Genomic DNA, 25,283 nt, shown 5'->3' on the forward strand with positions numbered 1-25,283 from the left:
ACTAGGTCATTTAACATATAGTTTAGTCCTAGGTTTCAGTAACCTATAGGCATATCAATTTTGAAAAAACTATAAAAATTTAATGTGTATTATAAAAATGTAGTGCACACTATTAAATCTTGTGAGGGCTAGTAAAGTGATAAGGGAAAAAAATGGTAAATGGCCTACATGAGGATTATGAGAATAAACCTTGTTCTAAGATTAAAAAGATAATATTGCAGGAGTTAAGCATAAGCATTCAGTATTTTAAATTTCCTTTGCATTTCAGTGATGCAGTAATACAGAAAGTATAATTGGTTTCTATTTTTGTTCCTAGGTTCATACTAGGCTATCTGCCCTAGGGCATTTATAAGCCTAGCCAGAATGTGTTTGGCTTTCGCCACCGATTTTAAATTTATTTTGTTATGCCCTTTTTCGAGGTTAGTATACTGTGCCTCTGTCTAACAATGACACAGAAGTGATACCCGGGTTAAACCTATGATCTCCCATCCACTCATCAAGATTCCTCTTGAAGAGAGTCAATGAGGGACTCTGCCTAACCTGGACTGGGATTTTATTCCAGAGTGAAGGGAGCCTCTGGGTTATGAATCTGTCCCTCCAGCATGTCCTATTTATTTCAGTGCTGAGGTTCAAGTCTCTCGAGCGCGTAGCTCGATGGGATTTGGATTTTCTGAGGTGCAGCATGTCCATTAATTCGGGTTGGACATGGCTTTATACGTCAGGCACAGATCGCCTCTGAACAGGCGGTATGCCACTGAGTAGAGCTGGAGTTTCTTTAACCGGGCAGCATATGCATCTGTTTGAGCCCTTTGATCCTCTTGGTGAGGTACTTTTGGGGTCTTTCCAGTTGCTGCAGGTGTCTGGTAAGGTACATCCCGGGGCATTGTACTCAATTATGGGCCTGATGAGGGATGAGTAAAGAGGCACGATTACCTCCCCGATCTAGATGTGAATCCCTTCATGATTAGGTGGGCTATATAAAATGTTTTTCTAACCACTTTGGCCACGTGGTTGTCAAATGAGAGATTGCTATCAACTTGGGTCCCCAGGTCCCTAATTACTTCTTCTGTACTTAATGGATTACCACCTATGTGGTAATTTGTGGGCACTGTTTTTGCCAAAGGGGATGACTATACACTTTTTGGCATTTAGCTTGAGGCCATGGCTCTGGCACCAGTTGTCTGTTTCTATGAGGCCCTTTTGGAGGATGCTTGTGCCGGCTGGAGAGTCGATTATGATGCCCAGTTTGCAGTCATCTGCGAACTTGGTCAGCCACAGTCCTTCTGTGTTGGCCTGTACCTCCGAGAAATATATACCGAACAAGAGAGGTCCCAGGTCTGAGCCTTGTGGGACACCACTTGTAACTGGTTTGGAGTCTGACATGGCTACAGCAATTCTAACCATGTGGGTTCTGTCCTTGAGCCAGTTTGCAATCCATCTAGTGACATAGGGGTTTATATTTAAGCTGGTGAGCTTATCTATAATGCCCGAGTGGGGTGTTGTATCAAAGGCTTTTGCGAGGTCCAGATAGGCTGTGTGGACCACCTTCCCCTCGTCAATCGCCTTGGTGACTGTTTCAAAGAAATCAACCAGGTTTAAGAGGCAGGATCTGCCCTTAACAAAGCCAAACTGGGTAGGATCCAGTGTCTGTAGGTCCCCAATATCTTTATTTATGAGGTCCATGGTGATCCTTTCCATAGCTTTGCAGACCAAGCTAGTCAGGCTTATGGGGCGATAGTTTCCAGGATCCATTGAGGCACCACCTTTATGGAGAGGGACCACTGTTGCTGTACGCCACTCTTTGGGCACATATCCTGTAGTAAGGCTGAGATTGAACAGTAGTTTTATGTTTGGGTTTAGCTCTTCTTGGAGTTCATGTAGGACGCAGCCCAGGACACCGTCTGGTCCCATTGATGCTGTGTTTTTTGCTTTGGAGAGGGCGGCTCTTACCTGAGCATCTGAGATGTCAGGCGGGCAGCACTCTGCTGGGATAGATATTTGCCCTTTTGGTGGGGAGAAGTTTGCGCTGAACCTGTCGGCTAGGATGTTGGCAATGTCTGTGGGTTCAGTGTATTTTTTGTCATTTTGGACTAATTCTGAGCATATCTGGGAATTGCCACCCAGGTTCCTAACATAACTAAAGAAAGCCTTGTGATTATTCTTAGTGTCCTGTGCAATATTTCTCTCGAAGCTGGCCTTAGACAATTTTATGAGTGCCCGTAGTTTTTTGCTAATACCGATCAGTGATGCCTTCCCTTTTTGAGATTTTGCTCTATCATTTAGTAGCTTCCTCCTTCTATTGTATAGTTTGTTTATGGCTGGGGTCCACCAGACAGGGCGTCTGCCTTTGGAGGATTGGGTCTTGGTTTTATTTGGGAACGCATGATCCATGCATTCCTGAAGGTGTTCATAGAATGCGTTTATAAAGGATTCTGCGGTCTGGGCCATATTTTCCACAGGCCCTGGGGCTTTGAAGGATTCCACCTCGGTTTTGAGGAGTGTGAAATTTGCGTTAGAGAAGTTTTTCACTGTGGTTTTCTGGGCAGGGGGTGGGGTCGGGATGTGAATATCCAGTGAGATTAGTTTATGGTCTGATCTTACCAGTGAGGGATACACTTCTGGTCTGGAGCATAGAGTCCCCATGTTGGTGATGATCAGGTCCAGTATGTTTTCCCCTCTTGTGGGAATGGTAACAAGTTGTTCCATAGCATTTGAGTTTATAAATTCTAGGAACCTTTGGGCTAGGGTGTTGGAGCTAAAGTAATGCTCCCAGTCTATGTTTGGGTAGTTGAAGTCGCCCAATATAATGGTGTTTGGAGAGACCTTCTTGTTTTCCAGTGTTCTCAGGAAGGCCGAATGGGGTTCCTGGGTTTGGGAGGGTGGTCTGTAGCAGGCTATAAACTGGAAGGCAGTTTTACCCACTGTTAGTTGCACATGGATAGTCTCTGATGTTTCTTGCTTTGCCACCAACCTGGAGGTGTGGGTATCTTTGATGAATATCGATACACCCCCTACTTTTGTGGTTCGGTCCAAGTTTTGGGGCCGAAAAGCATGGTATGAGGTATAACCTGGTAGTGCTGGGGTGCTCTCAGGAGCCCTGAACCAGGTTTCTGTTACTGCACAGATATCGATGTTCTCCATGCTAAGGAGAGTTTCGAGTGCGTGCATCGTGAGGTTTAGACTTCTGGCGTTGAGTAGCATTACTCTTAGTTTCTTATCCCTTGTGATACCTATGGAGGTGGGTTTGTCTTTTGAGCCTTGCCTAAAAAAGGCACTATGGGGTAGCAAGAGCCTTTGCCAATATCGGAAATCCCAGGGTGACAGGTGCAAGCCGTCCCTAGCGAAGCATCATGGCTTGTCGAGCATATCATCCCAAGCTGACAGGCATTGGATCCCCTTTGAATGACACCAGTACTTAAGCCAATTGTTGAAATTGATCATCTTGTCTTCATATTGTGGCATCATTCTTGGTGAGGGTAAGATGCTACTCAAGGTCAGGGTCATACCGGCCTGGGCTACATGCTCAGAGAGCTCCTTTATGTGTCTTTTCATGTAGTCCAGGGCGGTACGTCTCAGGTCATTCACACCAGCATGGACAATGACTGAGTCATATTTGTACTTGCCTTGGAGTGACCTGAGTGCTTGTGTTATGTGGCGGATCCTAGCGCCCGACAGGCTGCTCACGTGACCCTCTCCTTGTTCAGCCTGGTGAGCGGGACGTCAGTGTGCCTGATGATAGAGTCACCTATTACAAGTGTATCAGGTGTGTTGTTTAATCTTAGGGGCTGTGACTGTTCGGCACACTGGCTTTGTGAGATATGTGTTGCACGTGTTTTGTTTTGGGGTAGCAGTTGCTTGGGTGTCTGCTTTGGAGGTCTCTGCTGCTTAGGCAGATCTTTATTTAGAGCCTCTGAGTATGTTTTTGTGTGATTATGTGTTTGGTTTGCTGTCGTGGTAGGTCTATGTGAGACTGGAATTGTAGTGAGTGTGGTTTCCTTCTTCTCTTGACTGGTTATGCCAGTACTGAGTTGAGAGAGCTTAGCCTCCAGTTTGGCTATATGGTTGCATCTCTCACATGTGTTGGAATTTGTTGGGAGGAGGAGAGGGTTGTCTGTGTACATGAGGCAGTTGTAACATTGCCTCAAGATTCCCAGATTTTCCAGCTGGACCAGAGAGGAGATTGACAACTGACCTTTGGACATGCTAGAATAATATTGGGAATTCCTTAATAATTGAAAACAAGGGCCAGTGGGGAGTGAGGGTGTAGTGTTTTTAATTTTTAGTGCTGACTTATATAATTGCTTTAGTGAGCAAGTGCCAGGTAACTTAAGTGCAATGTGTTACAGGTAACTTAAATGCAAAAATGACAAACAGTAACTTTCTTTCAAGTGAAACAAGGAAAATAAGTACAGTAAGCAATGCAGATATCACTAGTGATCCACAGAAGCGCTGAGAAGCCGCGTATTAGGTGGAATTAGCGTTCCAGGGAAATAACAAGCATATAAACAAAGCTAGATTCAGCAGGCCTGGATCTAGCCTATGCTACAGGAAACAAGGTGTACCAATTTCAGTAAGATACAGTTCAAATATTCAGGCACTATAAACCTTTAACCAGAAATTCCCAGCTCAGAAGGGCAGAGTCCAGCCTCTTCTCCCACAGGAGTGCAGACCATGAACCTTCTTAATGTAAAATAACTGGCCTGAAGCCCAAGTGCTTAAACCAGAACTAATACACTTTAAGAATAACAGACACTGGGCTCTCAATCAGCAGTTCCCAACTTAGAAGGATGAAAGCTACCTGTCCTGCCACCACAGTGCATGCCACAAACCTTCCTAATGTAAAACAACTGGTCTGAAGCCCAAGTGCTTAATCCAAAAGACTTAGAATGATAGCTACACTTTAATCAAGTTACTACCAAGCAGTAATAAATACAGTTGAATACTTTAGAGAATGCCTGGATTAGTGCTCAAGTTACACAAACAAAGCTAGATCCAGCAGGCCCAAATCCAGTCTATGCCACAGCAAACAAGGCGCACCAACTTCAGTAAGAAGCAGTTCAGATATGCATGCACTATAAGCCTTTAACCAGAAATTCCCAGCTCAGAAGGGCAGAGTCCAGCCTCTCCTCCCACAAGAGTGCAGACCACGAACCCTCTTAATGTAAAATAACTGGCCTGAAAGCCCAAGTGCTTTAGACATTGGCACAATCCCCATTCTTTACCAAATAGTTACTTTTGTACTTTAGTAAGTTGTGCTTCAGAATTATATCACAGTGCTTTTGGCATAACCGTGTAATTTGGAGCATGCACGGAAAAACCTGTGCATTTTTAAAATTGTCAAATAAAACTGGTACACACCATTGCATCTGCCGATTTGTTGCCAGTATTAAATATTTGCATGTGATCTTGCTGACATTGTTTGATATTTAGACGTGCCTTCTCTCTTCATTGGAGCCATAAGCTGTCAAGCATGTAAGATTGTAGGTTTGCATACATGCTTGCCTCTTTGCTACATTAAAGTTGTACAGGTACTACTGCTGTTTTCTTAATTGCTGAGTGAACAGGTATGGAACAAAACTCTTCTTGTTGTAACAGGGTGAGTGAATAGTGGAAGATGCTTTAAATGCATACATTTGTTCAGAAGATGACAAAGAATGTAAATTATAGGTGTTGCCAACTAGAAAAGTTACAAAAAGTCATATTTTGAGGAAAAATTCCTACCTGGCTAGAGACTTAGTCTAGTGGCAGTGATGCCAGCATGGAATGTTGGATGTCTTGGGTTAGAGTCTGAAGTAAGAGCTAATGTTTTCCTTTCATATTTTTGTGATTTTAACAGTGCCAAACAGGAGAGTTCTCCATATAGGTCTTAAATCAGCACTTCATTGTGCTTGCTTTCCAAGTGAATAAACTGAGCAATCTGACATAAAGGGAAAGGCAAAAAAATATATATATAGTGTTGGGCAAAGTGCATGTGTAATAAGGACATTTGGGTAAAAAAAAAATCCTTATCAGTATGGTTGTCCTCCTCTGGAAAGTTAATAGTTACTTCTTAGTAATGCAAGTACATAGTGCTGCATGTATCAAATATTAAATGTCATTTTTTGCCATAATGCAGCTGCAAAACTGATTCATGTAAGTCTCCCTTCTGAAAAGGATCTTCAGGTACAAGGTGCACAAAATAGGTAGCTGTACTGGCAGCGGTATCTCATTTTTGGAAATGGCTCTACTGAGCTTTTTGGGCTGCATCAGTTGATGTTTTATTTCTGCATAGCAGAAGGTTTTAGCACTTGAGTTTGCATAGTTTACTACATGCTGTAACAGTGTTTTCAACTGAGAAATTATTTGTACAAGACGCTTATGGTGACTGTGGAACTTTTTGATGTGTTGTTGGGTCAAGTGAGATTTTTTTTTCTTCACATCCATCTGTCTTCTACCCTTTGGAGAAGAAGCCAGAATTTGGAAGGTAGTACTTCCTTTCCTCATAGGATGGGAAAGACCTTGAGGGTGAAGCGTTTTATGCAAACATATTGGACAATTGTTTGCTGTTTATAGGAGTACTTTGTATAACTGTAGTTTGCTTTAGTGAGTTTCTTCCATAGACTACCTTCTGCGAGTATCTAAACATGCTTAATGTAGTCATGTAATCAACTGCGGGAGTTGTAATTGCAGTGCTGTAAAAGTGATTAGAATTCTTGTGTTTATGGTACTGGTTTAAGTTACTGTCACTCTGTGGGTACAGGCAACATGGTCTGTTTGGTAACTAGCTTAGTTTTTGTGTTGGCTCACTAACATATGGATGTTTGTCGTAAAGAATGCCTGTCTTGCTGTCTTGTTGTATAGCAGTGGAGCAATGATTGCTTGCCATGCTTTGCTACCATTTTATTTTAATACCGTTTAATACCGTTTCATTTAGTTGTTGTGGATGCTCAATAGCTACGAATGCATAGAGTGTTTGTGACTACCGTGCAACTTTAATACGTGAATTTTTTTCATCTAATCATTATGTAAGGGTAGAATGCTTTATACATGATACTAAAATTAAATAGTGAATGTGAATTTTCTTAGTTAGAAACGTTTTTTATGGAATGTTTCTTGTTATTTTATTTTATGGCAGTGTATTAGTTAATGTTTTATTTAGTTGTTGTGGTTGCCCTATAGCTAAGAGGGTACAGAGTTGCTTTTGACCATCATGCAATGTTAATATCTAACATTTAATTGTTAGTATTGTTTTTATGTTATATGCATGGTTGATACTTCTCAAAAGGTGGAGTACTTGTACCGCATCAAGTTGACGCTGTGGGCGTACCATTGCAGGGAACAGTTAGAGCTATTCGTAACTACGATGTAACTTTAAATGTTCAATTGAAATGTTTTGACTAATTAATCATGTGAGTTGAGTATAAAAGTTTAATTGAGTGTTTTTTAAACCTTAACGGTCTGATGAAGCATTTCTGAAAGCGCTTACCTGGATTATGTTTAATAAATAAGTTTCATTTTTATGGAGTTTTCTACCGCTTGCAGCAGTTATTTATGTATATAACCAAACGTATTTATAAGTTTATACCACCATGGTCACCTCTCAACTTTTTATGTATTTTTTGTATATATTATGGTTCGGGATGCGCTGATTCTGGCCGTTTACAGTACCTACATGTAAGACTTTTGTACCAAGCTCCTTTGTTTATGAATCCTTCCAAAGTAGCTTCCCCAATACCGTTTCTATCCTCCTTCGTGTATCCTGGGTATGTAAAGATGCAGCACCTACAGTAACATCCGGAAGTGGACATTTGTTTGAAATGTGCCATTTTCAATCTGTCCGAAAGAAAAGTTGTTTGAAAAGGGTCTTTGGGCAGGGGAATTTCTTGTTATCGCCATAAAGTAGGGCAGTGGTTATTATATAAGCAGTAGGGATGCGGGAACACCACATCAAACCAACTACTAGCATCATGTGAAACTGTAAGATGCTGCAAACACGTGCATCTTCAGGATGGGTTTCTCTATCTGGTATGTGTTTTACTTGAATTTCTGACAAGATACCTGATAGAACTGTGGGTACCGGTAACAGCTGACATTGTCCACAGCAAAACATAAATAAAAAAATAATCTTTACTTTTATTGTGATCCACGTTTAAGGTGCCCTGTAGTAGCACATTCAGCCCTACAGCAACAACTTCAAATACGTTATTCAAAAGTCACAAACAGCAGAGACAAACTTGTGTTTAAAAAGAACATTGTGCTCCCATACAAAATTTTCTGCACTGACAGCATTTTCGGCAGCATGATGTTTCAGTTAAGAACGGAATTTTGACGATAATGCTGTCAGTGCAGAAAAGCTGCAGTTGCGAAACTACGAAGTACCAAAATAGCTTTTTTAAATAAAATCAATAATGGCAGTATTTGCATGAAAAACATAATTTAGAGTATCAAAACATATGAGGTAGAAATCTGGACATTTACCGATAATCTTGTGAGTTGAAAAGTATGATCTGCACAAAAAGGATTGAACTTATCGAGGAGGTTATTCAACCTGTGTAATATTTCTTTTAAATAAAGGATTGGAAACACACCATGGTTGTGGTCGTTTTCCAGGGGGAAGGAAAATAGTGGCAGGAAAGTTCATATTTAAAGAGCTGAGAGTAGGGAAGGTGTGTGTATGCTAACGTCACATTGAGGGTGGTACTAAACTAGGCAGACTGAGAGCGGGACGCTCGTGGAGTAAAAACAGTGAAATTTGTAAAAACTAAGGGGAAAAGTGCAGAAAGAGTGACACTGATGCATTTTATACTAGTTAAAGTATGGATTGGTGAAAAAAAATGAAGTGTTCTGGGACCTGCATCTTTGACACTCTCCCTTCAAGCTGATTTTGTAATTCAAGCCATCCTAGCTGCTTTAGATTAAAACAGTGTTGGGTTCTGAAAGGGTTACCTTTAGCAAATCTGGTTATGTTATTGTAGGAGTTTTCCATTTTATTAAGGTTGTTTTTAGAGAGATTAGTATATATGGGTGAGGCATAGAGGAGAGTAGAAATTAGATGGGTGTGAGCAATAGTTATTCTAGCTGCAGGAGAGAGGAATGGTTTGATCCTGTAGAGAGCATAGTTTTCTATTAACAGATTTTAGAGTATTGTTAATATGGGTGTCGAAGTTGAGGTTGTTATCTATTGTGATACCTAGTAGTTTGGTAGTTGGATCTGGGGATATGAGAGTACCATTATTGGATGGTACTGTGAAGTCTATTGGGGGGGGACTTACAAGTAGGAGTAAAAAGAGGAGGATTTTAGTTTTTTGGGGGTTCAGAAGGAGACAGTGCTGTGTAAACCATTGTTCAACTGTGTTAAACACATTTTGGGTAAGAGAGTGAAGTTCAGATATAGATGTGACTGAACATATAAGTGTGGAATCATCTGCATATTGTATGCATGTAGCTTGGGGGATTGCTAGGTGAAGGTCGTTCATAAATATAGAAAACAGGAGAGGTCCTAATATGGACCCTTGAGGAACACCAGTGTTAATGGGCAGATGGGTAGATAGAATGTTATGCCAAAGTACAGCCTGTTGTTTGTTATCTAAGTAGGACTGGAACCATTTTATAGCTAGTGCGTCTAGTGACAAGGATTTGAGGATATTTATAAGTATCTGGTGATTTACCATATCGAATGCCTTAGACTGATCTATAAACAGTGCAGAGGAAAGCATATTGAGGTTATGATTTTTGTTAATACAGTCAGTAAAGGAAAGGAGGGCAGTAATAGTGCTGTGGGAAGGTCTGAAACCATGTTGACAGTTTGAAAGTAAGTTATTTTGGATTAGTTGGTCTAGCAATTGTCTGTGGATGCATTTTTCCATGATCTTTGCTTAGGGAGAAAGGAGGGCTATGGGACGGTAATTGGAGAGTTCAGTAGAGTTCCCACCCTTGTGAAGGGGGGATAATATGGGATACTTTCCAGATTTTAGGGATGTGTCCTTCACTGATGGTTCTATTGATGAGAATGGAAATGGGATAGGCGATGGATTTGGCTGCCTTTTGTAGATATTCAGTGGGTAGTTGGTCTGCTGAAGGAATGCACAATTTCAGTTTTTGGATAATGGTAAGAGTATATGTTGTTGGGACTGGTTGGAAGAGAAATGGAGGAGATGGGTTAGAGTTGGATATAGTTAAGTTCTGAGTAGATAACTGACTGGCAAGAGTTTGAATGGCTTCAGTGAAAAAGGTATTAAAGGCATTAGCAGTCTGCTTGGGATTCTCCTGGTCTGTGCCTTGTGGGTTTGGTGTGATGTATTGACCTGGGTGAAATAATTGATTAATACTTGCCCAGAAATTTTGTGGTTTATTATGGTGAGTCTGCTGGAATTGTAGGTAGTAGTTTCTTTTGTCGGACAGTATAGCTTTTGTAGTTTCATTTCTCAGCTGTCTGATGTTTTGTTGGTCTGCTGGGTTTTTAGTTAAACGAGATTTATTCCAGTATTTATTTCTGAGATGGATTTTTTTACCTGGTTTCTTTTGAAAGCCTTGGGGCAGATGTAATTCTCATTCTAATAGAGCGGGTTGGTGCATGGTGGTCTAGTATGGCTAGGAAGTTAGAATTAAAGCAATTAACAGCTTCCTCCAGTGTGAGGTATTTTAAGGGAGACCAGTTACATGCTCTTAGTTCTCTCTGGAAGAGATTGGGGTTGAAGTTTTTCTTGGTTCTAATTGTCCTAGATATGGTTGGATTAGGTAGATTGGATTTAAGACTGATTATGTTGGTTAGTGAGTGGTCACTTACATCATCAGGGAGGGTTCCAGCTTCATATGTCTGGGGATGATTATTTATGAGAATCCAATCTAAGGTACTTTCTTTCTTATTAGGCTTGGTTATCCTGGTAGGGGAGGTAATGGTTTGAGAAAAAACAAAAAGGTTAATATGGCTGGTAGGGTGGCTACTGCTACAACACTTCCAATCAATGTTAAAATCACCTATTATTATGGTTTCTTGGGGTAACTTTTGGGATAACCAACAAAGGATATTTTCTATGGTGGCAATGTTATTACCAGTTGGAAGATAGATACAGATAATATAGATGGATTTGAATGTGTTAAGTTGAAGCCTGGTAATAAGAATTTCAGCGCTGGAGTCTTGAGGTGGTTTATAATCGTAGGTAGTAATCTGTAGCCCAGATTTAAATAGGATAGCTGCACCACCACCCTTATTGGTTGCACGGTCAAGTCACAAAATATTATAACCGGGTGGGATGACTTCATTGTCTTTCGTTACAGGTTTTAACCAAGTTTCTGTTAAACAAAGAATGTCAAAGGAGTAGACTTCCAAGAGAGCATGGAGTTGTGCAACTTTGTTATTAATGCTACGTATGTTGAGGTGAGCTAATAAGAGTGAGTTAGGTGGTTTGATAAGGGAATGGATAGTAGCGGGGTTGGGGTTGAGGAGTTGAGTGGTAGTAGCAGTTGTTGGGCCTGGGTTTGGGTGAATTGTCTCCATCTTTTAAAGAGAAGAGTAGTGTTTGAAGTCTAGGATTTAGTAATTTACTATATAGAGGTAGAGATTTTCTGGGATTGGGAGAGTCATATCTAATGTGGGCTATCCTATGGTATTTTGCTAGTAGGTAGCTGGGTGTAGATGTTATGTTAACATGGTTAATGAACATAGGTAGGGAAGGAGAGGTAGATAGCTTATTGAGGTAGAGAAGGTGTGGATATAATGGGTGTTCGTAGGAGGTTAGCAGGTAAACTAAAGCTAGAGGTGGTAGAAGTTTAAGTATGAGTAACCTCTGTAAGAGGGCTGGGGTGGGTAGCTTATACATCTGGAAGGGTAAGTTGTTAGGTTGCTGTTATAGGTTCTGAGGTATGCTAGGTGTGGAAAGTATTAGGTGGAGGGTGTGGTGGGAGAGATAGGGAGTGGTAAGTGAAAGGAGGGAATTGGAGATAAGTGGCCAGTGGTGAAGGGTTTGTGATTGGTGGAAGAGGGAAGGGGTGTGGTTAGATGGTAGAAGAGTAGGACCCCTAGGGGGACTGTAATAAGGAGTGTTATGGCATAATTGCTTGTGTATTGTTAGATCACAATAGAAATTAAGCAGTTGCTCCTCTGAAGAGGCAGTAATTGAGACCAAGTGATGTGTACCACTTCGGTGAACCCATATATACAAAGATATTACATGTGGGGCTGTCTAAGAGAAGACAACAAGAATGATGTTGGTTTTGCATAGCAGCAATACAGAGTATGAGAAAACATCCTTAGCCATGTGTAACCTTGAGGCAATGAAGCGTATGAGAAAATGCTGAAAGAATCAGTAAAGTCCTGAAAGTCAACATATTTTATAAAACAGTATAGTATAACAACAACAACAACAAAGGAACAATGTTTAAAATGGAAAACCAGCAGTACAGGGCTGAGATGAAATATTATGCAGATATGTTTGTGAATGTGTGGACAGGACTTCCACAGAAAAAAGTAGATGCTAAAACTGTTATCCATGTAATTATTAAAAAAGACAACGCTGTGTTTGGGCATGCTGAACTGAATGAATGTCACTCTCTGTTTTTGTGTTCATTTGAACCAGCAGCGGCCTTAGGTCAGCTGGTGCCCTAGGCAAAAGGGCTCCACAGCGCCCCCCACACACCACCCAGGTGCCCCCAACCTGGTCTACCTACACCAAATAAATACTGGAAAAGCACCCTGCCTACACAGTGCCCCGCGGCCGCCCTGGTTGGCCCTATGCCTAAGGCCGGCCATTGAACCCTCTGATGTGTGCTAAGACAAGTAGTTTGTCTCTCTGACAGTATATATTAAGCAGTTTATATGCTTGAGATGCAAAAACCACTAGTGTAATTAGATATTGTGGCCTTTACACTTAAGTATTTTGTTTGAACATGGCCATGAAAACTTTATCCTACTCTGAAACCGGTTAGCTACTAACAATCAATCAGCTCCTTCAAGACAGCATTAATGCTCCTAGATACACCTCAGAGAGGCCGTCCCCCCACACAAATGCTTTCAGTTAAGGATCCATTAGAAAATGCATCCCACTCCTTTAGTTAAAAATAGTTAGGGCTAACTCTAGACCAGCATTTATCCTTTCATATATGTATAAAAAAACAAAGTATTCAACCCACTCATATTCACTATCTCATGTCAAAAAGCCAGTGAATCAGTTTAACTCATTTCAGTTGTTGTCCTAATTAGTAAAAATGGAATATGCATTATCCAGACTTCTTTAAACTCCCCTCATAATACAGTTTTACTCCAAACAAGTGAAAATAAAATACTGCATATTATTTCATCCATTTATGCTGTTATAGAGGAGAATACCACTGTCACAATCAGCAAAAGCAAGTTATCTCCCAGTGATTTTTTAGAACCACTTTTTACTAAACTCGGTAACTAATAAGCTCTAAGTGAAAAACGATTGCCTACCCCTAAAATCAAGCTTTTCATATACATTACATAACCCTGAAGGCCTGCTTATAGTTTAGCTGAATGTGGTCTCATGAACTACGTTATGTCATATGTAACATAGGTATACCCACGTAATTACTGTATTGTGTAGTAGCTATCTAGCTCACATGCTATTTGTCATGGAATAACCAAACTGTATTGTATTTCTATGTTGTCAACATGATGTATGACACAGTCAACTTAATTTCATAATGCTATTGTGCCATCTTGTCTCAGGTCATGCCAGAAAACAGTGCTCAGACGAGTGTACTTACCTGGTTAATGAATATGTAATAAGTAAAATAAATAGCTATAGGAGAAAAGGCCTTCTCAAAAAATCCTGTGTTAGAATACCAATAAAAAACATAAACTACTTTCAACGTTTTAGAAAGCAAAAGACTGCCATAAAAGATAAATATAAATGTACTTGCTGCATTGATCATGTTTAAATAATTTAATCAGCAACATGGTTGTGCTGTGAAATAATGTGTACTAAAATGCTATAATCACTGTTTTAATTATTAAGTTTTTTTTTCACATGAATGTTTTTGGTATACTAAATAGTGAAGTTATTTAACTTAATCAATCTTAAATGATGTTGTTGCCCTATGCCTCAAGTCATGACTTAAGAGGTTCCTTAGACCAGTTCCCCACCTGGTTAATAAATGGAAATAAATATAGCCAACCCACTGAGATAAAATGTCCAGTTTCCTAACTGGAGGAGGAGAGGGAGTTATAGGGGGTCATGTAGTTTATGAAGTATGATGATTTTAACAATAAAGTTTAGCACAGATACAGTTAGTACAGTGCCTGATGACATTTGTACTGGAAGTGTGATGAATGTTATTTATTGGCAGTACTGAGACATAAGAGTAGTTTTTGTAGGCTTCATTTCTGCCAGTTTTAGAAACTGGTTGATTGTAAAATTATTTCATATGAATTTTGCATGTCTGCTCATTGGTATTCAATACTGCTCAACAGTTAGAAATTTAAAACCATTGTTATGAAAAAAATAACCTTGTTGTTGTGTTTGTTTTTCTAGGCAATCCATCAAGGAATGAACTGCCGACAGTACCAAGATGATATACAGATCAGAGCCCTCAAAGATTCTGCCGCGCAACAGACTGCAGAAATGCTGAAAGTAGGAAAGAACTTCTACTTGGTTCTCTGTATATCTGTAGTATTTCCGGAACACAGGAGGATACATGCTGTCAGCACTGATCTAGAATAATGGCACTAGCCAGTTTAGGTTGACCTGATTGATTCATTTAGTCCCATTTCTTGGTAATTTGAAGAAGATTCAGTAACGACTAATCTGCTAACTCCTGCTTTCAGTCAGTAAGGGGTTCAGCAGCATATTTCTTTCCTTCCTAGATCCTCCTTCACTATATGGATATTACATACATGGTTCATGTGGAGCAGCCTTCATCCAGAGCAGTGTTATTGCATTAAGATTGCCTGAATAATATATACACAATAGCCTTTTTCCTGGAGTCTCCTTACTGTAAATGTTTCTTTCTGGTCTCTCCTCCATATTCTGAACACATATTAATATGAAGCCTTCTTCATAATATCATCCACACTTAAAACAGATATTGTCCTATAGTGCATACCAAATCCCCTCCCCTGCCCATGTACTGCTGCATGAGGGATGCAAAAATGGTGGGCCTATACTTGCACAATTCACTGTCCAAACCTCACTGCACTGCACTGGTACTATTTTTGTGTAGCATAACTTCCTTACTAGTATCTCCCAGCTCCACTGTGTAGATGAGCAGTTAGTATGCCATAGACCACTTCTTTATGTCACTGCCCCTACATAGATCTGGCATAAACAGTCCATCAAAATAGACTTTTCCCTTCATAGGTTCATAGGTATGCACAAGGTTAATGAACATTGGAGCCTTTTTAGGCCTTACCAAGCATCCCAAATGTCTCACAAGTTCTGGTACCCTTGGTAATTGTAAACGGGGGCTTGGAAGATGAAACATTTAAGGCTGCCTGTGTGTCCATTAGAGACATAGGTGCCAAACCAGAAATTAATTTCCTGTTCTCTGTCCACTTGTAAAAGTTACACTTCAGTTGAGTTAGGGAGGACCTCTACTTGACATGGTTGGGGAGCCTGTCTCAGAGAAGGGGGTAGTCTCGGGTATGCATACTTATCTCTCCAGCAGGTCCTATTTACATCACAGGCAAGGTTTAAGTCTTAGGAACGGGTAATTCTGGTGCTGTTTGCTTCATGGATAATGCAGAAGGTCAATCAGAGTGGGGTGCAGCGATGCCTTGTGTACCAGGCATAGATCTCCACTCAACAGCCTGTAAGAGACAGAATACAGGGCAAGAGCTCTGAGGTGGTCTTCATAAGACATGTTATTTATGACCTGTGTTCTTTTAGTGAGGAACTTCTGTGGACATTTCAGTTGTTGTAAGTGCCTGGTTAGGTAAATACAAAGAGGGCATTGTACTCAATGATCGGTCTGAGAAAAGCCAAATACAGTGGAACAATGACCTCATTGGATCTAGATGTCATACCTTTGTTTATAAGTTGCAAATCATAGAATGATTTCCTCACTACCATAGACACGTGATGATCAAAGGCTAGATTACTGTCTATGTGTGTCCCTGACCATTGGGTTGACTTTTAGAGGTGTGTTGACAACATGATAGTTACCAGGGGTGGCTGTCTTCCTGGAGGATACTATTATGCATTTCTTGGCATTTAATTTTAGTCCATAGATATGACACCATTTATTTTTCTGTGCTAGCCCTACTTAGAGAACAGTAGTGTCAGTTGGGGATTCTGTGACTGCTCCTAATTTGTAGTTATCTGCAAGCTGGGTCAGCCAGAGACCCTTAACATTGGCCTTGACTTCATTTGAAGTAGATGCCAAAAAGGAGCAGTTCCAGGACGAATTGCTGAGGCACTCCACACTGGTGACTAGCCTCTTTGTAGAGGTGGACTCCCCAATTCTAACTTCCTAGCTTTGGTCTGAAAGCCAGCTGGCTATCCAACAGGTGGCATAAGAGTTTATACCTATCCTCTTGAGTTTGCTAGCAATGTCTAAGTGGGATGTTTTGCCAAATGTCTTGGCCAGATCTAGGTAGGCAGTATGAACCATTTTTTCCCTCATCCATTGCTTTGGTGACTTTCTCAAATAAGTCCACCAGGTTGATTAGGCAAAACTTGCTCGTAACAAAGCCAAACTGGGTTGGGTCCTGTGTCTGGAGGTTTCCTGTATCATCATTGATCATTTCCATGATAATTCCTTCCATGGCTTTGCATGTGAGACTAGTGAGAATTATGGGTCTGTAGTTTCCAGGGTCTGTAGATGTCTCTCCTTTGTACAGAGAGATGACAGTTGCTGTTCTCCATTTGTGAGGCATGAAGCCTGTTTGGAGGCTACAGTTAAATAGTGATTCCAGTGGACCTGATAGGTCATATTTCATGCTATTTAGAAGGCAGCCTAGGATATTATTAGGGCCCATTGATGCAATGTTCTGGCCTTGGAGAGAGAGCACTGAGTACCTGTTCATAGTGATGATAGGGGGAGTTATATTTGATGGTATTTCGTGAGAGGAGGAGTGGAGGAGAGGAGTAAAGTTCATAGGTGTGTACTAGGCTAATGGCCCTGGAGCCTTTATAAGCCTAGTCTATAGGATTACCCTGGCATCGTGCCACCCGACCTTAGTTCCCAGTGCCTCTGTCGTGAAGAGCCACTGGAGTGATCCCCGGGGTGAATTTTCTATTTCCCATCCATTCATCAAGCATTCTCTTGAGGAGGGCCAGTAAGGTGCTCTCTCTGACATGTATGGGAAGTCTTTTCCATAGCATGGGCAGGCTCTGGGTTATGAACCTGTCCCTCCAGCTTGTTCTGTTGATTGTGGTAATGAGGTTGAGGTCTGTGGAGCTTGTGGTGTGGAGGGATTGGGATTTCTTTAGATGTAGCATTTTTAACAGAGCTGGGTCAGACATGGCTTTGTAAGTCAAGCAGAGATCGCCTCTAAGTAGGTGATATGAGAGAGAATAGTTGGAATTTTATTGAGTCTGTCCATATAGGACAGGTGTTTAAGGCCTAGGATCCTCTTTGTGAGGTACTTTTGCGGCCTCTCCATTTGTTGCAGGTGTCTAGTGAGGTACATGCAAAATGGGGCATTGTACTTGATGATTGGCCTAATGAGGGAAGAGTAGAGGGAGACAATGACCTCTTTCTTCCAGGATGGCAAAACCCATAGTAATGAGATGTGCCACATAGAAGGACTTTCAGACCACAGTGGCAATGCGGTGGTCAAAAGAGAGGCTGCTGTCAACCTGTGTTCCCAGGTTTTTCCCAAAGGGGATGATGACCTTTTTTGGCATTTAGCTTAAAGCCATGGATCTGACACCAGTCTTTGGTCTCAGTGAGACCTTTCCGTAGGATGTCAACTTCACCTGGGAGTTAATAATAGCTCCCAACTTGCAATCATCTGTGAACTTTGTCAGCCAGAGTCCCTTCTTGTTGGCCTGGACTTCAGAGAAGTAGATACCAAACAGGAGAGGACCCAGGACCAAACCCTGTAGGACTCCAATCGTGACTGGTCGGCAGTCTAACTTGGAGTCAGCTACTTTCACACTGTGGGTTCTATCTGTGAGCCAGTTTACAACCCACCTAGTGATATAGGGGTTGATGCCTAGCTTAATGAATTTTTCAATGATTTCCTGAGTGGGGAATGGTATCAAAGGCTTTGGCCAGATCAAAGTAGGCTGTATGAACCACCTTGCCATCAACCACAGCTCTGGTAACTAATTCAAAGACGTTGACCAGGTTGAGCAGGCATAATCTACCCTTCACAAAACCAAGCTGTGTGGGATCCATAGTTTGGAGATTCCCTATATAATTGTTTATTAGGTCCATGATGTTGCATTCCATAGCTTTGCATATCAGACTCATCAGGCTAATTGGGCGATAGTTCCCAGGGTCTGTAGTCACTCCTCCTTTGTGGAGAGGGATGACTGTAGCAGTGCACCATTCAGTAGGGACAAAGCCTGAGGTGGGGCTGTGATTGAACAGTTAGAAATGTTCATATTCAGTTAGAAATGAAATTGCATGCCAGTAGGTTTACTCTAGCATATGGCTCAGTATAGGTGACTTCATTAACAATGAGCTCTGTACACAATTGTCTTTGAGATTGCGAACATAGCTAAAGAATACCTTGTGGTTATTCCTGGCCTAGGAGGCCAAATATACCTCAAATTTTGATTTTGTAGAGTTTATTTGTCCTTGTGGCTTCCATGGCAGGGCTAGCCACTCAGTGGTGTAAAAATATGGCTGCAGGTGATTCGGTCATGTTGACTAAGTCACCAAAATGTGCATGAGTAGTTACCGGTGATAAGTGGGTTGAGGACCCAGCCTACTCTCACCTATGCCAGGGACCCTTGCTAATAGTGGAAGGGGTATATGTGCCCCCTATTGGCCAGTGTGTGCCTGCCATAAAGCCCAGCAGCCCTGGATCAATAAGCTACTGCCCATTCGGTGTCTAGTTGCCCAGCCTGGGTTAGCTGGGATAGCTCTGTTGAGCAAAAGCTAGACATAAAACCAACCAACCTGCCAAACATGAACTGAGAATTGCTATGCTTATTGTAGGTTCACTGACAGGACGCTGCTTGGAAGTGGATGACATGATGGTATATATCCAAGAGATGAGATGCAAGGGCAGTGCAGTAAAGCCACATGGCTTGGGATCCAGACTCTACTACTCAGGAGGGGGACAGGCTAGAAGTGGTGTAGGAATTGTGGTGAGAGAAAGGCTTCACAAGGCACCGAGGAGTACCATCAGAATTAATGACAGGCTCATGACAATCAAACTCCAGTGTAATGATAGGGTAGTATTCATAACCTCAGCCTATGTCCCACAGCAGGGTTGTGATAGTGAGGAAAAGAATGCATTCAGACAGCAGTTGCAGGACTTACTAGATAAAGCAGGACAACATGAATTGGTGTTGATAATGGGTGACTTAAATGCACATATTGGGACAGACAGAACAGGATATGAGGACTGCCTGGGTCCACATGGGTAGGGCAACAGGAGTAAAGAAGGAGAAGTCATTCTATACTTCTGTATAGCAAATGGCTTGATAGTAGCCAACACGTGGTTCAGAAAGAGAGACAGTCACAAAATCACATACAAGAGTAGCCAACATGCAACTCAGGTAGACTTTCTCCTAGTAAGGAAAAGGCATTGGGGTAGAATCCATGATTGCAAAGTCATCCCCAGCGAAACAATCAGCCCACAGCATAAACCACTAGTTGCCACAATCAGCTGGAAGCAGTGGTCAGAGAAGGCTCTAAGGTCAACAGAGACCAAGCTGAAAACCTGGAAGTTGACTGTAGAGAAAGTACAACAGCTCAATGAATTAGTCAGGGCTCTGGCACCCCAAGAAGAGGAGGAAATAGGTGGAATTGATCAAAAATGGCAGTGCCTAAAAACAGCAGGTGTCAGGACTACAGAAAAGGTATGTGGCTGAGATAGGTATGGAAATAGGGTACAAAGGAAAACTGGTGGTGGAATGCAGAATTCCAGAAAGTCATCAAAAGAAAGAGTGCAGGAAGAAGTAGGAGACAGAAAAGACTGACCAGGCTAGAAAGGACTACTGGTTTGGCTAACAAAGAAGCTAAAAAAGAAGTTGCAATAGCAAAGAACAGGGCATTAGAGGCACTGTACCAACTTCTGGAACATGACTCAGTAAGTGACACAAAGAAACTATATCAGCTTGCAAGGCAAAGACATAAAGATGATGAAGTTAGTCAGACACCCTTCATAAGGGATGCCAGGAACAAGCTGCTCACCAGTCCACAGGACATCAAAGTCAGATGGAAGGAGTATTTCCAGTAGCTTCTGAATGGAGAAACCCCCACAGAAGCTGTACTGCCCCAGAAACAGCCTACAACGAGAGAAGAAGAGGAGTCCACCCTAGATGAAGTAAGAACAGCACTAAGGAAAATGAGATGAGATCAGGGAAAAAAACAGGCTTAGATGAGGTCACCGCAGATATGAGAAAGATGCTGGGTAAGATAGGGGAGAAAGGCATATCCCAGATGGCTGGAGAACAAGTATACTCATGTCAGTGTACAAGAACAAAGGGGATATCCACAACTGTGGGCAGTACAGAGGCATCAAACTCTTACCACACTGCATGAAAGTTCAGGAGAGGGTGATTGATAAATGGATATGCAGAGTAGTAGAATGTAAATGGGAGATGAGCAGTGCAGATTCAAATCAGGATGCAGCACAACTGACCTGATGTTTGCAGTAAGACAGATATTTGAGAAGAAGCTGAAGATGAGGAGAGAGTCCATCTGGGCATTCCTAGACTTGGAGAAAGCATATGACAAGGTCCCAAGAAAGTTGATCTAGGCAGTACTACATTGGTTTGAAGTCCCAGAAGCACTGGTAGAATTAGTTCAGGCTATGTACAAGGACCCAGTGACTCAAGTATGAACAGCGTTCGGCCTCACAGAGGGGTTCCCAGTGGGAGTGGGTGTACACCAGGGTTCAGCTCTGAGCCCACTGCTGTTCATACTGGTGATGGACTACATTAGCAAACAGGTTGGAGGGGGAAGATCAACAAAGTTGCTGTATGCAGATGATGCAGTATTACAGGCAGACTCTGAGGTAGAACTTCAGCAAAGGATAGGAGAGTGGAATGCAAAACTGAAGGGACATGGGATGAAATTAAGCACAGATAAGATGGTGATGGTGATAATGACAGCAAATTGGGGAAATCAGAAGAAGCTGTCACTAGAGATAGAAGGGAAGATAGTGGAACAGGTAAACAGCTTCACATATCTGGGAGGAGTGGTTAAGGAGAAGGGAAGTCTGAATGAAGAAGTCAAAGCTAGAATCAGGATGGCTGCAGGCAAATGGCATAGAGTGTCAGGTGTAGTCTACGACAGAAGAATGCCAAAGAAGCTGAAAAGTAAGGTGTAGAAGACAGTGGTGTGACCAGTACTACTTTATGGTACAGAAACCTGACAGTAAACACAGAACAGTTGGAGAAGATAGAGGTGATGGAAATAAAGTGCCTGAGAAGGGTTGTAGGATGCACACTATGGGATAGAAAAAGAAATGAGGACATAAGAGCAGAAGCCAAAGTTGCTCCAATTGCAGAAAAGACCAAATAGAACAGATTATGGTGGTTTGGGCACATGCAGAAAAGCAGAAGACAGTCTGGTGAGGAAGATTTGGGACAGGCAGGAAGAAGGTAAGAAGAAGCAAGGACGTCCAGCAAAGAGGTGCTTGGATTGTGTGAAAGAAGGTCTGTGACAGTCAGTCATGAGTGTTGAAGAAGGAAGGAGTGTGGCACTGAATCGAGAGAAGTGGCGACAGTTAACACGATACCCCGACTCCATGTAGAAAAAAATGGGAAAAGGGGGGCTGATGATGATGATTTTATTTGTCCCCTGAATTGTTTGTTTAGTTTGATGAGATCTGATTTATCCTGATGGGTGCTACACCTCCTACTTTTTGCCATGATTTTCTTCCTTCTGTTATACATCCTATTCATGTTGGGATTCCCCTACGGTGGATTGTTTTTTTGAGTTAGTTCTGTACTTCTTCCTAGTGGACACATCTACCTCTATGCAGCTATTAACATGCTTGCATAGGCTTTCTATGAACAGTTCCACATAGGCAGAAGTGTTCTCAGGGTTGTGGGGCTTGAAATTTTGCCAGGTTATCACTTGTTTTTTCCAGGTTATCACAGGTTATTAATAGTAGTAAATTTGCCTTTCAGTAGTTCTGAACATTACAGGGTAGTTGGGGTTCTGGGTTTTATTTTTACTTCAAAGGAGAGTGTTCTGTTTCTGGTGTTACCAGAGAGGACATTACACTAGGGGATACCAAAGAGGACATTACACTAGGAGATGTGCAGCACTTTCCTATATTAGTGAGGACCAGATCTGGTATGTTTGCATCTGTAGTTGTAGTATTGACAATCCGGTCCAGAGAGTTTGTGCTTACAAAATTCAGGAATCTCTGTGCCAGCACACTTGGTGATGTATACAATTCCCAGTTAATAGTGGGGTAATTAAGATCACACATTAATGTGGTATTGGTTTGGATGGTGAATGTTTCATGTATGTTTAAATAGGTGTTATGGGTTTCCTGGGTCATTGAACGGGACCTATAATAGCTTGCAAGGAAGTGGTATGAGATTTTGCCTGTGGTGATTTGAACATGGAGAAGCTCAAGTGCATTGTCCTTTTTGACAAGCCTTGAGATATATTTAGTTTTAATGTAAATTGAGGCACCTCCACCTTTAATCCCTGCCTGCATAGTAGCTGGTCTTAATATGTGGAAAGCATTATAGCCTTGCACTGCTGGTATGCTCTTCCTGGATTTAAACCATGTCCAACTTTTATCTCACTATGTGGGGAAGAGTAAAAGAAGACCATACAGACTAGTCTATTTTTTACTTTAATTAACTGAGCAGGAAATGTTTGAGTGAAGGGAAAGTACAAACAAAACTGCTTTCTTTCAATTCTCTCTCTATATGTATACTCTATAGGAATAGTGTGTATATGGGCATCTCTTTTCCTGACATGGTCTCATTATCTACCAATAGTTCTTGTAGCATGAGTACATCTACTTTGTTTAATTTTGTTAGCTGGGTAAGTGCTAGTCAGTCAAAGACCCTTTTATAGTGGTAACCAGAGGGAATGTAACAATAAACTGGAGCACGATAAAACATATATGATATAGTTTGGTTAGACACTAGTGGATAAGCAGATGCATTCAAAATTAAGACAGCAAATAGCAAATAATTAAGTTTCATCATCACTTAAATGTACAATAAAACACCACAATAGGTAGTGTAGTGGTGATGTTAGTTATGGATGTGGGTGTAACATTATATGGCTAGCTTCAGCTGCTTTCAAAATATGGGTGAATATGCTTCAGTGGTGTACTTTCGGGTCCCTATTAATTATTCAAACTTTTCAAAGTTCGAATGTCATATGGTTGACACCATATGATCGCACTTTGAAAAGTTCGAAGATTAAAAGCAATGGCTCTTTACGGCGCAGAATGGGAAAATTTCCCTTTTCTGCACTGAAGTGTGATCTCTGAGTTGGTATATTTAAGTAGGGGGGTTGGGGGTGCAGGAGGGCTTGCCCCCCTGCTCAGAGTGTTCATGTAAGTTTTTTTTAAATTTTTATTATATTTTCAAAGTTTCAAACTTCGCTCATATGTTGTCGAACATATGAGGTTTGAAGTTTTGAAACTTTTCATATATAATGTAGACCACCTACTTTCAGCCTTTCAGTAAATTGCTACATATAGTTATTTTTATAAGTATTAGAAAATCAGGGATCCTAGATCAGTATGATAGCAGTGCCGAACTAACCTTTAGATTCCATTTTTTTTGTCACTGCCTCTAATGGATGTCTTCAACTGTTTGTGTTTACTGCCTATATAAAAATATTTCATCTGTTGCAATTTGAAATGTACACACTGAGAGTTTCACTTTGTGTCTGGCTTTTACTGGTTCATCTCCTGGCATTCCTTGAAAATGGAATGTCTACATCTCAGTGGGTTAGTCTCCATCATTAAAAATCAGTCATTTAATAATAGTTCACATGGAGTGACCACCTTCTCAGGCTTGAGCTCTGAACATTGTGGTAGCATACTTACATTACAAAATGTATTTGTACTATGACCTTCTTTCCATGTTGGAGCAATGGCATGTGTTAAGTGTAATGTTTTCTTATCCTATGTATGGTAGAATCTTATGTCTCAGTGCACGGTGCCTTATTTGCACTTTTGCAGTACTCAGCTGCACAGTTTATCTGACATGACCTTACCCCTTAAAACACTGCTGTACAGAAGTCAGAAGAGTAGTAGACAGTTCAGCAGCAGTCCAGGATTGGGTGTGGGTAATGCTGGGAGTAGCTGTATCCCATTATTTCCAATGCAGGACACAGAATGGGAATTCAGCTACAGAGCAGTTTTCTTCTTTACTACAGTCTCCTTACTGCAGAGTCTATATGAGCATATTACACAGAATGACATCTATCTCACAGAATAAACATGTGAGCAGCTTACACCTGGCATCCTTTTTCATGTGTGCCTCAGAGAGTAGGGACAGTAGGGATAGTTAATGCTTTTGCATAAACTTGGTACACAAAGTGCCCATAATATTCCCTACATTGTGCTGCAGAGACAATGGGAGCAGTTTATAAAGAATGTAACCACCTCCTTCTGCAGTGCTGAGACTGCATTATCTATGTGAAACACAGAACTTTCCTAAATATTTGCAGTGTAGGTATACTGCAAGTAACTCTAGAGAATAATCTGTTTGTATTCCAAGTTATCTGTCTCTAGATGAAGCAGGCATGTTATCCAAAGCAATCCTTACATTAGTTTCTTGAACAATAAATCAGGAGCTGTGTCATCATGACCATTGTCATTGTTGCTCACAACTGTTCTGAGAACAGCTGTCTTCCTTCAGCCTTATAGAGCCCAGAAAGTGTCAGCAACACACACAAATTGTTTTTGTTTTCACACTTTAGCCTTCTTTTTCACATCAACTTAGATTTGTATGGCTACATTGGATGTCCCATTCAGAAGGGACTGATTAGCCCATCTATGTAACAGAATGTACCTAAACAACTGTGGTCGGGTGGTTGTTATTAATACATTGTGGACGAAGCTGACTTTAAAAGATGCTCTACAGCTTGGTAACTGTTGCAATTCATTTTCTGATATTCATATTTATTTTGATTTGTTGACCGGCTAGTCCAACTGGATACATGTCCATTTGGAGAAAAAACCAGAAAAAAAACTTACAAAAATTTAAAGTTTACATAAAAATAAAAAT

The 25,283-nt window shown here is 41.2% G+C and overlaps 1 protein-coding gene across 1 annotated transcript in view; it reads left to right on the forward strand.

Annotated features, from left to right (window-relative positions):
* SHARPIN (SHANK associated RH domain interactor) overlaps positions 1-25,283 on the forward strand; it is an 846,773-nt gene that overhangs the window by 661,334 nt on the left and 160,156 nt on the right. The window contains exon 11 of the mRNA XM_044066299.1: positions 14,472-14,570. Coding sequence (XP_043922234.1) covers positions 14,472-14,570 — 99 coding nt within the window. The remainder of the gene's footprint in view (positions 1-14,471; positions 14,571-25,283) is intronic.

Source organism: Protopterus annectens, chromosome 3.part1 (assembly GCF_019279795.1).
Source record: "Protopterus annectens isolate FY-2018-M chromosome 3.part1, PAN1.0, whole genome shotgun sequence".
In the NCBI taxonomy this organism is placed as follows: Eukaryota; Metazoa; Chordata; order Ceratodontiformes; family Protopteridae; genus Protopterus; species Protopterus annectens.